The 16,818-nt window shown below is 33.1% G+C and overlaps 1 protein-coding gene across 2 annotated transcripts in view; it reads left to right on the top strand.

Moving 5' to 3' along the window:
* The window catches only part of BRWD3 (bromodomain and WD repeat domain containing 3), a 126,907-nt gene that overhangs the window by 58,707 nt on the left and 51,382 nt on the right, over nucleotides 1-16,818 (top strand). For both annotated transcript variants that reach the window (XM_006910776.3, XM_025046032.1), the window contains 6 exons: nucleotides 6,827-6,927; nucleotides 7,555-7,625; nucleotides 8,551-8,651; nucleotides 10,031-10,071; nucleotides 12,595-12,699; nucleotides 13,708-13,861. In XM_006910776.3, coding sequence (XP_006910838.1) covers nucleotides 6,827-6,927; nucleotides 7,555-7,625; nucleotides 8,551-8,651; nucleotides 10,031-10,071; nucleotides 12,595-12,699; nucleotides 13,708-13,861 — 573 coding nt within the window. The remainder of the gene's footprint in view (nucleotides 1-6,826; nucleotides 6,928-7,554; nucleotides 7,626-8,550; nucleotides 8,652-10,030; nucleotides 10,072-12,594; nucleotides 12,700-13,707; nucleotides 13,862-16,818) is intronic.

Here is a 16,818-nt window from a genome sequence, read left to right as displayed (position 1 = left end):
TTGTTCTATTTATATTTTCCAGATCTTCTTGATTCAGTCTAGGAAGGTTGTTACTTTCTAAGTACTGGTCCATTTATTCTGGGTTATTAAATTTGGTGTTGTATATTTTTCATAGTATTCCTGTATGATCCTTTGTATTTTTGTGGTGTCTGTCGTAATTTCCTCCCTTTCATTCCTGATTTTGTTTATTTGTGTTTTTTCTCTTTTTTCTGTACTGAGTCTAGTCAGGGGTTTGTCAATTTTATTAACTTTCTCAAAGAACCAGCTCTTCGTTGCATTTATTTTTCCTATTTTTTTGTGTTTGTTTGTTTTCAATTTCATTTAATTCTGCTCTAATTTCTTTCCTTTCCTTCTGCTGATTTTAAGCTTCATTTGTTCTTCCTTTTCTGGTTTTCCAAGATGAAACATAGGTTGCTTTTTGGGGGCTCATTCTTATGAGATTGGACTTTCCTCTTATGACTGTTTTTACCGTGTCCCAAAATTTTTATATGTTGTACTATCATCATCATTCACTTCTAAGTATCTTTTGATCTCTCTTTTTATTTCTTTTCTGACCCAATTATTCTTCAGTACCCTGTTGTTTAATCTCCATGTATTTGTGGTTCTTCTTGCATTCTTTATGCAGTTGATCTCAAGCTTCAAAGCATTATAATCAGAGAATGTGGTTGGTATGACCTCAATTCTCATATATTTGTTGAGGCTATGTCTGTGTCCTAGCATGTGGTCAATCCTTGAGAATTTTTTATGTGCACTAGAGAAGAATGTATAAGCAGCTCTTTTGGGATGGAAGGCTCTGTAAATGTCAATTATGTCCAGTTGGTCTAATGTGTCATTCAAGGATGTTATTTCCTTATTGATTTTCTGTTTGGATGATCTGTCTATATCCGAAAGTGGGGCATTTAGGTCCCATAGCAATAGTGTTTTGGTCTGTTTCTCCCTTTAGTTCATTTAGTAATTACTTTATACATTCTGGGGCTTTGTGATTGGGAGCGTAGATATTTCACAAGTGTTATGTCTTCTTTGTGTACGATTCCCTTTATCATTATGAAATGTCCTCAGTATCTTTCTTTACTTTTTTTTTATTTTGATATTATCCGATATTAGTACTGTTTTTCTCTGAATGCCATTTGTTTGAGATATCATTTTCCACCCTTTCACTTTGAACCTATATTTGTGTTTGGAACTGAGATGTATCTCCTGGAGGCAGCATATGGTTGGGTTTTGTTTTCTGATCCAATCTGCAACTCTGTGCATTTTTATCGGTGAGTTCAGTCCATTTACATTTAGGGTGATTATTGAAATATAAGGTTTTCCTACAACCATTTTATCTTTTGCTTCCTGGTAGCTTAGTGTTTCCATTGCTTCCTTGTCCTTATATGTCTGTTTTTCCTTTTTTTGTCTTTTGTTTTTTGTTTTTGTTATTTTTTTTAATTGGGTTTTTGGATATGCTCTCTGGTCCTTCTTGTTTTATGTTATATACTTCAGTTCTTAATATTTTACATGTGTTTACAATTATGAATATGTAGAGGACAGTTATATATATATATTTATAGTAGTCCATTTTCTTCTCTGTATGCCTTACCTCCATTTCTCTTTGTGAATTTGGATCTTTAAATCCTCCCCATTTCTGTCATTTAAGTCTTAGTTTGCCCCTATGTATGCTGAACGTTCATTACTATCTTGCTATAGCAAATCTCTTCTTATTGTTTAATCTTATAATGCCTTGTTCTTAGTAAGGTTTGCACTCCTCTGTTTCTTTCTGCCTGTTAGTTGCCTTACTCCTAGTTATGTATTTTATTTTGTCATTTTGTTTTATGTGAGCTGACCCTTTTTAGTATTTCCTGTAATGCAGGTCTCATAATGGAGAATTCCCTAAATTTTTTTATATGTAGAAAGGTCTTTATTTCTGCTTCATATCTAAAAGAGAGCTTAGCTGGTTACATTCTTCTTGGGTGGTAGTTCCTTTCATTTAATAGTTTGAATATTTGATTCCACTCATTTTTGGCTTGTAAGTTTTGTTCTGAGAAATCTGACAATAATCTAATGAGTTTTCCTTTATAGGTTACCATTTTCTTTTCCCTGGCTGCCCTGAAAATTCTTTTTGTCATTGATATTTGAATAATTTTATTACAATGTATCTTGGCGAAAGCCTTTTTGGGTTGAGATAATAGGGTGTTCTGTTGAATTCTTGAATTCCAAGCTCCAACTCATTCCTTAGATTTTGGAAGTTCTCATCAACTGTTTGTCTGAAAATGCTTTCTAATCCCTGCTCCTTTTCTTCCTCTTCAAGAATGCTCAACATTCTTATGTTTCCTTTACTTATGGTATCAGCTAGTTCTTGTATTTGTCTTTCATTATTTTTCATTCTTTGGTTTCTCTCTTCTTCCTTCTGATTTATTTCTAGATTTCTGCCTTCAATATCACTGATTCTTTTCTTCATTTTGTCGACTCTATTTCTCAAGCTTTCTATTTCATTTTTCATCTCTTTCAGTGTACTGTTCGTCTCCAGAAGTTCTATTTGTTTCTTTTTAAAGGTTTCAGTCTCCTTGCTAAAAAATCATTCTGCTGATCTAGTTGTTTTTTCACTTCCTTGAATTGTTGATAAGAATTATTTTGTATCTCATTGAGTTTTTTCAGAAGTACCATCCTGATTTCTCTCTCATTTATGTCACTTGCATATTTCTATGTCTTTAAGCTCATTTTCTGGAGATTTTTTTCTTTCTTTCTGTATTACCCTGTCACCTTGGTTCATGATGTTTACTGGGCTCTTTCTCTGTCTGGGCATTCATGGTAGCGTATTCCGCTTTTTTCCCCAGAAAGATTTATTGTATAAAGTTCTCTCTTTAGCCTGTTGCAAAGAAGGCATTTTTTCTTTTGCTTTCCAGCAGGTGGCGTCTAAGCCTTTTGGATCCCTGCTTTGTATAAAACTTAATAATGCCTTTTTTTTTTCTTATAAATATTCAGTCATGCTCACTATTCTTAGTCTCAGTCCCTGTCAGTGTTAGCGATTGTTTCGGTAGCATTTGCTCAGATTACCCCAGGGCTCTGTGGTGTTTGATCTTGGAGGAGGGGCCCTCTGGGTTAGTGGATGGGCCTGTAGCTTAGCCTCGTGTTTTGCAGCCGGGGCCTGTAATAATGGTAATAATCAAGTGTTGTTTCTCTGCCTTTCCCACTTCTCTCCTTTCTGCCCTGATGTCTGGGCACTGTCGCCGTTCGCGTGGAGCTCACTCAGGTAGGGCTGTTCAGGGAAACCGCCGCCCATTTTCCCTTCCCTATCCTTCTGCTGGGAGTTCCTGGTTCTAGAGGCAGCTTCTTTCTTTCTCCCAGTCTACAGCTCGACTCCCGGGTTCTGATCTATGGTAGCTTTTATGCGCCTATCCCACACGCAGACATGCTAGTGTGTATTTTGGAAGTTTTTTTGTTGAGTCGTAGATATTAAGCTTATTGTTGTTTCAAGCGGAGAGGTCTAGGGGTGTCTCTCACTCCGCCATGTTTCTGACATCACTAAAATTTTTATTCTTAGTTTCAGTGATTTCCTAGTTCAACTTCATGTTTGTCGTACAGCACATTGACTTCTTTTAAATACTTGTTCATATAGTATTTTTACCAGATGTTGCTAGTGAAAGCCCTAGATGCCCTTAAAAGAACTTTTATTTAATAAAACTTAGCTGAACCTCTTCTTAGAGTACGAATCTTTCTAAAACAGTGTTTTACAATTTGGTCAAAGATACCACTTCTGTGCATGGCATAATTACTCCCTTTACTTTTCTTTATTCTTTAGTTGCTAATAAGTATGCCAGTCGTGTGTATTTGTGTTTGTGTGTGTTATTAAGTAATATATTTCCTATTTATGAGGAGTTAGCAGGGATTGAGTTCGATGTAGCATGTTGGGTTTGAAAAAGTTTCATGTCAAATTTTTGATTAGTTGAAGTTATTTTATGGATTTTGTTTGGGAAGATTAGCAGGTACTTGTATTTCCACCATCCTATCTGATAGTATTATTTCTGGAATTTGGAAATAATCTCATATAACATTAAAAATTGACTATACTGAAAAAATTTTAATGATACTGTTTGGCTCCTTAATAGTTTCATTGGCTAGTTTTAACCCCATTTATTCTTTATTAACATATAGAAGAGGTCCAAGAGATCCATGGACCTCTTCTATATCACATTCTTTCCCTTAGTGATCTCATCAAATCTCATGGCTTTGGATTTCATCTGTAAGGTGATGACTCCTAAACTTATATTTCCATTTTGGGATCTATCTTTCGGCTTCATACCTATATCTTCAGCTACCCACTTGGTATCATTGCATGACTGTCTACTAGGCATCTCAAAGGCAACATATTTAAAATTGAACTCCTGTTTTCCTTTTTCAGATTTGTTCTTCCCAAAGCTTTCTCTATCTAAAGAAATAGCAATTCCAATTGCTCTTAGTAGTCCTCCTTGACCTTCTTCTTTCTCTTATATTCCATATCTAACTTGTTAGAAAATCATATTCTCTCTACCTTCAGAATGCATCTAGAATCTGACAGATTTTCATGACCTCCATTATACTACTCTATTTCAAACAACAATCACCTGTGACCTAGATTATTGAAAGAGACTTCTAACTGATCTTCTTGCTCTTCCTTTCCCTCTCTCCTGCCCATATCTAGCCTCTGCATAGCAGCCTGAGTGATTTTAAAATGGAAGTTAAATCAAGTCACTGGTGCTCAGAACCCTCAATAGTTTCCAAACTCAGAATTAAAGCCAAAGCCTTTACAATAACCCTTAAGACCTTACTTACTTTCTCAGTCCCTAGCTCTCTTTGACTTCATCTCCTACTACTTGTTTCCTCTTCTCATTCTGCTTTAGCTACTATCCTCTCTGCTTTTTTAGACCACTCTAGTTTCACTACTGCTTTTACTCTTGCTATTTCATGTTTCCGGAATGGACTTTTTTGGATATTCACATGGCTTGTTCTCTCACTTTCTAAGCACTTTGTGCATATTTCACTTTCTCAGGGAGACCCTTTCTGATCACTTTACGACTCTAATATTGTAAATCGTCCCCCCTACCAGCACTCTATATCTCCCTTAGTTTCATTTTTATCCATATTAATGATCACCATTTAGCGTGCTTTCTAAATGCTTTATTTATTCTTTGCTTATTGATTCTGTATTAACATTGTGGTGTATTATCCTAGTTTTTTTTTTAAATAAAATCATGATAAAATGATATGTTAATAGTGGTTGCCTTTGGGTGGTGGGATTATAAGTACCTTTTATCCTGTTTTTCTATGTTTTCTAAATTCTTCAATAATTATGTATTTGTATTCAGAAATGCACATATAAGTTTTTATTTTTATAATCTAATGTGATTTCTCATTTAAAAATAATCCAAATAAGGTATAATGGGTTATAGTACCCTTTGTGATTGAAACAATTTAAATATTGAGGATAATAAAGGTTTTAGTGTTTCTTCAAACTTAATAAAATTATACTATTTCATATTTGTCTCATTCTTCTATATCTGAGATCAGCAAATTTATGAGCTGGGTAGTCAATATTTTAGGCTTTGCAGGCCATAAGATCTCTGTTGCAACTACCTAACTGCTGTTGCAGTACAAAAGCAGCCATAGACAATGTAAAGTGACTGTATACCAATAAAATTTTATTTACAGAAACAGGCAGCAAACTGAATTTGGCATGTGGTTTGTAATTCACAGACTCCTGCTATACATTGCGGATTAAGCTTTCCTAGTGCAAGCTTCTCTATCTCAGAAGTGAAGATATAAGCATGCTATCTGAGTACTGGTTTCTTTACTATGCATCAGCTATTAACGGATAATAGTAATTCATAATTTTTGCTTGATTTAAACTCTAGTCATTCGAAGTTCTGTGTTTCCAAACAAACTAAATAAATGACGTCTAATATCTATAATGAACATTTTCTTTTGATATGATTTCAGAATTTATTTAAATTCTGTACATCTTGATATCTAATCTTCTTCTCAATGAAAGGTGTTCATGTATCTCTATATGGGATTTTAGAAACTCATGCTAGAGACTCTGGTTTGATTTTTAACTTTTTCCTGTATCCCGGGCATCAGGAGTCCAGTGGCTCTTTGTGATTTTTTTCTGAGGATATAAAATACTGAGAATCAGAGCCTGAGAATCCTACATGGTCCATTCATGGTCCATCTAGGGTAGCAGTCATCCTTTAAATTGTCAGCTTAAATATATTGTTTTAATTTATTTTTTCTACAGTGATATGAAAAGAGATTTGACCTACTTAACATCCGTTTAAAGTAAATGAAAATAATTTAAATTTAAAAAGGACAAAATTGATATTGTACTTAATTGAAGTTACAGTTTAAAGAATAATATTGAAATTCAAATAGATATTTACTTCCTAATCATTGATTATAAATTTACTTCTGATGCCCTTATTCAAATGGAACTAAAAATTTCATAATTATTGCTATATAAACATATATGTAGCAGATTTGTAATGGTTTAACTAGCAATGACTTTGTGAGTTTTTTCCTCTATTAATAGTATGATGTTGAATAATTTTTTTAAATCATTATCTTTTGGGACTAAAATATTTTATTCTAAATTCAGTGACACAGTTTTTTCCTTCAGTTTTTTTGATATTTAAAGTTTTTGTAAGGTATTCATTAAGCTAAGATATTTAAATAACTAACTTCTTGAAACTGAAATTCTTAAGTGAATTTAAAGTATATTTATTAAAGTGATTATAATTTTAGAACCTGTTATCTTTAAAATAATTTCGAGCATGAAAGTTTTCTGTTTGAATTAGTTTTTTTTTTTTTTAAGTTTTGTCCATCAACTAAAGGCACAACCAGATACCTCACTTCTACTGGTGCTGATGGAACAATCTGTTTCTGGCAATGGCATGTAAAAACAATGAAGTTCAGGTAAGTTTAGAATTTGGCTAGAAATTTTGTGAAAAATCAAGTACATTTATTTTTCTTTATTATCTTGAGAGATTCTTAATAGTGTGTATATTTAAGTATATGAACATATGTGTGCATGTGAGTATATATACACGTCCATACCTACATCACTTGGACGTTAGAGATTTTAGGATAAAATTTTTATGAAACCAATGTTGAAGAGATTATTTAATTTAACACAAAATTTTGGTAATGAATATTTGTTTCATTTATTACTTTGGTAAGAAGACTTTGAACTTCTCCTAATGGTGTTATTAAGTGACATGATAATTTGTTTGTAAAACCGTAGTAATAATACTGATATCATAAAGTATATTTCCAAAGTTAAATGCATTTTTTCTTTTTTTAAATGTATTAGAGTTTCATCAATTAATAAAATTATAGGTTTCAAGTGTACAACTCAATATTACATCATCTGTATATTGCATTGTTTGTTTAACCTACATGGTGGGACTAGTACTTGTTGACTGCATCAGTTTTGCAGTTTCTATAATATTGATGCTAAATCTGTCAATATCCATTGTATGATTCTTGCACATTAATTAAATGAACATGATGAAAAATTAAAACATCTTACTTTTCTCTTAGAGATCGCCCAGTGAAATTTACTGAGAGATCCAGACCTGGAGTTCAGATATCTTGTTCATCTTTCAGTTCTGGTATGTGTAAAAGTTGAATGTTTTGAGTATCCAAAATATTAATGATCCAGTTGTAAAAGATATATTTTTCAATTTTGTGGAGAAAAATTGCATATGTTTGAGTGTTAATGGAATCATATAAAAAATGTGAGCCATATGTTAAAATAGACAGACTTTTGTGAACTCTAACTTGTGAGAGCTTTTGAGGTTTTTCTTATTTACCATTAATATGTTTTTCTATATTGCAGAATTTAGTTGGTAAAAATAAAGCCACTCCACCCCCAATTCAACAGTAAAATTCTGACCTGACTTTTCAGAAACATGTACAGTGCCTCCATATAGAAGACACTGTTACAGTGTGTAAATAGTGCTTTTCTACTGCTAAGAATCACAAGCTAGTTAACTTTTTTGTGGTAAAATATAACATAAGATTTACCAATTTGAATAACCATTTTAAAGTCTACAGTTCTATGGCATTAAGTATATTCACATTGTTTTTGCATACATTACCACCATTTATTTATCTCTAGAATTTTTCATCACCCCAAAAGCGGTTGAGTTTTTACATTCAACCACTATAGCTACTGTAAAGAGAGTTGTAGATACAGGTCATTTTAGAAATAATTTTGGAACGTTATGTTTTTGCATAAAATACAAAGAATTCCTCATCAAGGATGTGACCTTTAATATTTATGATCCAAAGTCCTGTATTTAGTGTTGATTTTTGTTGAGTTAACGTTATAGTTGTCCTTTAAATATCTCTTGTTTTTCTTAAATTTCACTTAATTTTCTCTGAAATAGTAGTATGTCTGTAATGATTATAAGATAACCTTGCATTTCTTGAAGACTTTTTATTAATATGTTAGCATATAACTAAGGAAACAATCAGAAGGTTTTTAGAGTTTCTTGGTACAGTATTTGTTTGTTTGTTTTTTTAATCCTTCAGGTGGAATGTTCATTACAACAGGTAGCACTGACCATGTGATTAGAATATATTATTTGGGTTCTGAGATCCCTGAGAAAATTGCTGAATTAGAGTCACATACGGTAAGAAAAAAAAGAAGAATTTAAATATGTTGTTTTCTTTTTTAACACCCCTAAAAAGTTTATTTTATTTATTCTTCTCTGGTCTGTACCCTTATTTAATACAGATTGGTGCTGAAACCTATATGATGTCTCTTTTGTAATGAATATCAATGTGAATTTCTGGGTTTAGTACAATTATAATATTAAAGATAAATTTGACTATGTAGAAAAGTATATATACATAACAATAATAGTCTATGAAAATACTCTTTTAGCCTGCTGTATTTTATTAATTATTTAAACTCTTTAAAGTCTACACAATTATTAAAAAACATATTAAATATGTTTTAGGAAAATTATTTTTTTTTTGCTGAATTTAGTTTGTTGATCTTATTATGATTGTTTTCAGAATGCAATGGAGATAATTAATAATGGGAAAGAAATGAGGGGAAGGGAAAATGAAGAAAATTCTTTTTGCAGGGGCCCAGCTAAGAAAAAAGTCAGAAAACTTAAAAATTCTCTGTTTAAATCCGTGGCAGCTGTTAGTCATTGAAAATAAGGTATCTTTTCAGAACATCTAAAACTAATTATTGCACCTGGCAGTGAGAATCCAGAATTTGTCAGATAAATACTCCAGTGAAATCATGGAACAATGTGAATCACAGATACCTCTGAATGTGTGAAGACAGTTTAATAATTTCTAAAAACGAAAAATAATTAAATACAAAGATATGTAGTATCACAGGTTTTTATTAAAAATTAAGTTCAAATGCAATTTAATAACTACGTGGTTTGGAAAATATATATAATATTTGAGGGTACATTATCAAGGAATATAGAGAAGGAAAATGCACATTTTGGCTTATACTTTAATCTTCTCATCAGTATAATGCACATCATATTAAAAGAAGATTCAAACAGCAATATCTAAAACTATAGTACCTAAAGATTGTCAGGTGATTTCATTGCAAAATAATTAAATAAACCATGTGAGAAACAGGAAATGATTGTTTTTTGAAATAAAAAAAAAAGTGGGAAATTTCATTTAACTACTATTAAATCAGTTATTTTAAGATGGCTTTTTAGATTAGTGTGCTGTCTTATTATGGAGGGACATAATAAACTAATACTTATTCAGAACTAGCTGTCTTTTGAGATTATTGTTTAGAAACAGGTTTGCTTATGTCTGGTTTGTCTCAAATTACTGCTGATAAGTATTTCTCCTTAGTTAATGGCATTGTTTCAGGCTTCATTAATTTTTTAAAGAAATTAGAGTTTTTGTAAAGAAAATTATAGCATTTAAAAATCTACTCTGATGCTTTTACATGCGAATTTGAGGGGAAGAGTACTTTATTCATTTTACAAATAAATTCTAATCAAAAATCTGTTTTATGTCTTAGGACAAAGTCGTTGCTGTTCAATTCTGTAACAATGGCGACAGGTAACTATGTAGTATATATCTGTGTATACAGATGTTTGACATATTTTACTTCTTTTCCCTCAGAAGTAAGCTAGCTGTGCTCTAGATGCTTTATTATTTCTGTCCAGTCCTGTAGGCTAACAGCCCTTGTCTATCTTTGATGACATCCTTACCCTATCTCTTCTAAAGTCCGAACCATAATCTATCAGTTCTTCCTTTCTGAATTTCTTTTCTGTGTATTTTGCTTTTTCCAATTCTGTTATCACCCCCACTTTAGTCAGGATTCCATTATTTGACCAATTACCACCAGTTTTCTTCTCCCTTCTAAATACATCCTATCCATCTCTATCAGATCAATGTTGCTCTGTTTAGAAATCTTTAGTGTTCCTCTTAGTCTGTAGAATGGAATTCAAATGCCAGTCTGGCATTCAGAACTCTCTACAGCTTGACTTAGACCTACATTTTTTTCTCATTTACTATTCTCCATATAAATCCTTAAATCTACCCTAATTGATTTAATCATTGTTCTTGTTACATCCCATATATATTTTCTCATCCATTCTTTAACTTACACTTCACCTCACACCATTCTTAGTCAGAAATATCATCCCCTACCTCCCATTCGTGCCTTCTGTTTCCCTCCTACATCCTCCCTCTCTTTTCTGCTCTCTGTCCTCTCCCTCCTGTTTCTTTCTCTAAGTTCTATCTTCTTTTTAAGGTTCATGACCTACCTGAAACCTGACTGCTCCAGATTTTAGCATCTTCTGCTGAACATCTGTATCACTTATTGACTCTACTACTCATATAAAACATATTTCCTATGTTTGTAAACTCAGAAATTATATACAGGTATTCGTACACTCTCTCAAATGTCTGATCCCTAAAAAGTAATAATCTTCTGCCCTGGCCTAAAAATTGACCTAGCATAGATTTAAAAGTGTAACTACTTAGCATAAATTTGCATCTATATATGTCTCTAAGGACTTGATGTGAGTGACCATGTTTTATTTTTAAATATTTTTATGACAGTAAGTGATTACTATGATGAATTTGTTCATCTTTGTTAAATGCAAAAGTAAATAATGATGGTCCACAGAGTGACATCTACATTAACAATGAAAAAAACCTTCAAATAATTTTTAAGGTTGATTTATTGCACTATACTTAGTTATACATGTGAAGATTTGTATAACTACGACTTTTTCATGCTAGAAGAATCTGAACTTTTAAATTCCTTGCCTTTTTCCTTAAAGGAGAAACAATCTTAATTAGATAACCAATAAATACATCATAACATGTCCAGTTTTAGTAATAATCAAAGAAATGCAATTTAGAATAACAGTAACAATTTTTTTCTTTTAGAATGACAGGATACTTAAGAATGGTAACACCCAATATACCCACAATTTTTGATAAGATTGTAAATTGTTAAAAAAATATTTTAGGGAAATAATTTGGCAGTATGTATCAAAAGCTTTAAAAATATGTTCACCCTTTGACTAAGAAAATATGTATATAAGGTTGTACAAAGATGTGTATATTCACAGCATTATTTATAATGGTGAAGATTGGATAAATATTCATCATTAAGGGGCTTATTAAATATATTTAGATACATCCATATAATTGAACACTTACTAAAAATGATGGTACTTTTATATTTGTAAATATATAAATATATCTACAAATACTCTTGTGTTAGAGGAAAGTATAAAACATTATATATAATGTAATTCTATTTCCTGTAGGGGGAAATACATAAGTGTATTGTATATATCTTTAATAACATCATCAAAGAATAGAAAAGTATGAACAATGATAGAATTATGAGTGAATGGATATATTTTTATAACAGTTTCACTGAGATAGAATCCACATAACATAAAATTCCATGATTTTTAGTATATTTACAAGATCGTGCAACATTCACCACAATTAATTTTAGAACATTTTTATCACCCCAAAAGAAATCTCATAACTTTTAGCTCTTAATCTCCAATCTTTTTACACCCCTACCCTCAGCTCTAGGCAACAATTAATCCATTTTTTGTCTCTATAGATTTGCCTATTCTGGACATTTCACATAAATGGAATCTTTTGTGACTGACTTCTTTCACTTAGCATAATGTTTTCAATATTTATCCATGTTGCAGCATGTATCATTGTTTCATTCCTTTTTATTGCTGAATAATATTTGATTGTACAGATATACCACAATTTGTTTATTCATTTATCAATTGATGGACATTTGTGTTGTTACCACTTTTGGGCTTATTATGAATAATTCCATTAATATTTGTGTACAAGTTTTTGTGTGGACTTATGTTTTCATTTCTCTTGGATAGATACCTGGGAATAGAATTGCTAAGTCATATGGTAACTCTGTTGATCATTTTGAGGAACTGCCAAACTTTTTTCTAAAATGTACTATTTTTGTTCTCTCCAGTATTATATGAGGATGAACGTATTACTTTTGTAAGTAGCAAAAAAGTGATTTTCTTTTTGGAGCAAAGTAATAAGGGTATTGTAATGGTTTCTTTGCAGTTTAAGATTTGTTAGTGGAAGCAGAGATGGAACAGCAAGAATTTGGCAATATCAGCAACAAGAATGGAAGAATATAGTGCTAGATATGGCTACTAAAATGACTGGGTAAGATTGGATATTAGACATTTTTAGTGGTTCTCATATAGTATAGTATCTTTTACATTATCGAATTATGTTTAATAATGTAAATAAAATCTTTTTAGATTAGAAAATAGTTTGGAGTTAATTGGTACACTTAAAGTTTACATCTATAACTTAGTCTCGAAATTATCTCTTGCTGTTGGTTGGCATACTGTATGATAGAAACATTGGTGACTCATTAAAATTCTGGTCTCTGTGATCCAAAGATCACTGTGTTCTGTTAGTGCCCAATGAGTTATTTTCTGTGTTAGTTTTTTCTTTAAATCATATATATATAGAACTTTATATTGTAAGGTTATCCCTATTATATGGCATCATATGTTTAACTCTCTCTCTTACTGAGGATACCTTTACAGTGTTTCGTATTGTTAGCAATACTATTCTACATTATAACTACACTTAATCAGCATTCCATTTCATTGTCTTCACTGTTGATTGGAAGATATATAACTCCCTCTTTGAGAAGCTATGGTTTCTTTAGGGTATGACTGAAAAAATTATCTTTTCATTAATAACAATACAGAACAGACTTTGTAGTCATAGCCAGTTCTGATGCCATATTCGATTAAATCAAAAGTTACTGAATTTTTTCATTGCTCTTGTTATAAAACCTATTAGTTCCACAAAATTTAATATTTAAGGGATAAAGTGTTTAGCATGTGTTTTCTACATATTTTCTGGTAGCCAACATAACCTTGTATTTTATTTTTTAAGATATTTGTAAATTTCTTTTTAGTTTAACTTTTTTGTTCTCATGCAACTAAAAATATTTTGTAATTTTGTGCCTTTTTTCTCCGTAAAGTAAAAGTGTTGCCTTATATAGGTACTTTTATTATTTTATTTTGTCAATGCTTAAAAGTATGGTTTAGAATTTTTATATCTAAAAGTCTCTTTAAGAGACTTTTATCATAATTTGCTATTTTAGTTGTAATTTTTTTAAGAATTTACAGATTTGCAAATTATTTTGTTTAGGAATAACTTGCCATCTGGAGAAGATAAGGTTACAAAACTTAAGGTGACTATGGTGGCCTGGGATCGCTATGACACCACAGTTATTACTGCAGTGAACAATTTCCTTTTGAAAGTATGGAATTCAGTCACAGGGCAACTTCTTCATACTTTATCTGTAAGTATTCTGTTTTTGTAATAATTAAAATGGTCAAAAAAGATATTATTCTAGAAGACAGGAATTTTAAGTTATAGTTTACTGTCTATGACTTACCATCCCTTAGAGAAGTGATTAATCGAGATACCTCTGTTGACATATTGTAAAATAGTGATGACACATGGTATTAAGAGAGGAAAGGAAGCATCTGAAAAATGCAAAGGGCTTGCCCAAATGACCAACTCAGTCAGTTATAGATTAACTACACCCTATAGATCTTTAAATAGCCTTCTGGAGACCCTTGCCACACCTACAAGAGAAACGATCTGTAAGTAGATAGGACTGGTGGTCCAGGGATTCTTTCCCCGCTTGCAGCCCCATCCAAAACTCCCCCACCCCATCCTGAGTCACGAGGTGCACGTAGAATCTCAGACAAAGGAATCATGCATCCCTTGCATGGACACTGCAGAGGTATATAAACTGTAAGAAATCTGACCAAGGTGAGCTTGTGCTTTGATGCGGCTAAAGCCTCACACGCTCTGCTGGCATTAAATTCTCCTTCCTCTAACAAAGTTATCTGAGCGTCCAATTTCCTCCGTCGGGTATCGCTTCCTGCAACAGATTCCTGGCATGTTGGCCAGGAAGCATGGAGGAACAGCACCCGCGGTTGGCGGACTTCGGGTATCCCACTGGGGAAATCCTGGCCTTCCCTGTAGCTGAGCCCGCTGAGTGCACACTGGGGATTACCTCGTGTGGACGCCTCACAGGATGGAAGGGGAAGCCCCAGCTGCTGATCCCTGCAAGGATCAGACAACAGAGGAATGAGAAAACTAAAACATGTCAGGGCCACGGTAAGGAAAAACTGGGCAAAGGGTAGATAGCTGAAGTCCTGCACTATATAGGGTAGAACGGGAGCCTGATCATCTCCTGAGGTCACCCAAGTACTCTACATTTGTTAGAGGAAACCATGACCTCACAAGTACATAGGGTGGAGGGTGGAGTGTGTTAGGTTAACACTGGGCAAAAGGAAAGCCCGATCCCCCTCCAGAGAGTAACAGAGCGTCCTCCACAGGTTAAGAGGAGTGACTGCTTACTCTCCACAGGACAGGTTAAGGTATGGTGGGAGGTTTTATGAAAGAGAGTGAGTGCTGAGTGATTGAGACATGGCCTTGCCATGAAGCGAGAGTTGAGCCCCAATCCGCAGTTCTGTGACGAACCTCATATGGCTTAGGGTGGTGTCACTGGAATTCTGTGAGGAGTCAACTCCAGTGATTCAGTTTGGGGATTTATACCGACCCACCAATTGCTAAGAGGTGCCTGAAAGATCCCCGCAAGGAGAGAGGCCAGCGATAGATGAAGCTAGTGACTTCCCCTCCAAAGTTTCGCCGACCTTATCCCCCAACCCTCCATGTGGCGTGATTGTTGTCTGTCGTGGGAGGCATGGGGGATACGCAGAGAAAGCCTACTCCCCTGACCACAGTGGTCAAAAACTTCAAGAAAGGGGTTATGCAGTTTGAGTGTTTTTTGTTGAGTTTTAGATTTTCAGCTTATTGTTGTTTCAAGGGAAGAGATCTGGGGACATCTCTCACTCTACCATGTTTCTGACCTTCTTGATTCTTTATTAGGAAATATTCATCTATGTCAGCACACTCCAATAGAAATATAATGTGAGCCACATACATAATATTAATGTTTCTAGTAACCAAAATAAAAACGTAAAGTGTAACAGGTGGAATTAATTTTAATAAAATATTTTAATGAACTTAGTATGTCCAAAATAGTAACATTGAAACATGTAATTAATATAAAAATTCTTAATGAAATATTTTACATTCTTTTTTCATACTAAATCTTTGAAATCTAGTATTTTTATACTTATAGAACATCTCAGTTTGGACTAGCTGCATTTCAAATGCTTAATAGCCACATGCGGTTAGCAGCCCCAGTATTAGACAGCACATGCCTATACCTCTAAAAATCACAATTTTAAAGGCCATGTTGTAGCCATTGGTTTTATATATCCATGTAAAATTCTGTCTTAATAAGTACCTTAATTTGTTTCGATTTCTGTTTAGTGGCGCTCTTTCCATGGGCTGACTCATAGGTCTTCTGTTTTCAGTGAATTTTACTGAAGACATTTTAGAGCAGACTATTTTTAGTCCTATTATTAGTCAAATTTTCTTAGTTTTAGTATAACACTTATATTTTGTGTTAACAATTTGTATATCATGATCTTAGTGGGGTTTAAATTTCTTCCATTTAGCTCAGTAAGTATTGAGCTCTCCTGTGTGCCAACCACTGAGTTAGGTGTTAGGAATAAGTGGTAAATTAAAGAGACCTTTTCCTCCTGGAGTTCACAGCCTATTAAGAGAAAAAAAACATCAAATAAATACCAAGAAAGAAAAGTGCAAAAGACAATGCAAGTATTTAAGAGGGTGACAAAACCTGGTCTGGGAGGGTCAGAGAAAACTTCTTGAGGAAGTGAAATTTTGGTTAAGATTTGAAAGATAGGTTAAAATTACCCAGGTGTCTGCCTAAATGTCACCAATAGGAAACCATTAAAGGGTTTAAAAGCAAAGGAATGACATGTGAATTATGCTTTTGAAAAATACCTTATAGTCTTGGTGACGGAGATAATAGATTAGAATGGAGATAAGAGAGACTCTGAGTATACTGTAGAGAGTCAAGGGTAGGATGGCCTATAACGATAATTTCGATTTGTGTGGTGGTGGTGGACATAGAGGTGTGCTTCATAAAAATAGGGCAGATGATAAATCTTAAGACATTTACTCAACTTGATTAGGTTTTGTTCTCTATGATCCAGTGACTGTGTTCTATCCTAAGTTGTATGGCCAAAATTTAAAATTCCCTATTTATAAAAGCCTCCTTTTTCCATTGCACACTGAAATAGTTTTATCATTAGAGTTTAACAAAGTGATTTTATTGTTTATTGGTTAGGAACCTGAGAAAGTATTTAC

This window comes from Pteropus alecto, unplaced genomic scaffold (genome assembly GCF_000325575.1).
Source record: "Pteropus alecto unplaced genomic scaffold, ASM32557v1 scaffold1244, whole genome shotgun sequence".
NCBI classification, from domain to species: domain Eukaryota; kingdom Metazoa; phylum Chordata; class Mammalia; order Chiroptera; family Pteropodidae; genus Pteropus; species Pteropus alecto.
Note: the sequence above shows the minus strand (reverse complement) of the source record. Positions and strands in the feature narration are given on the sequence as shown.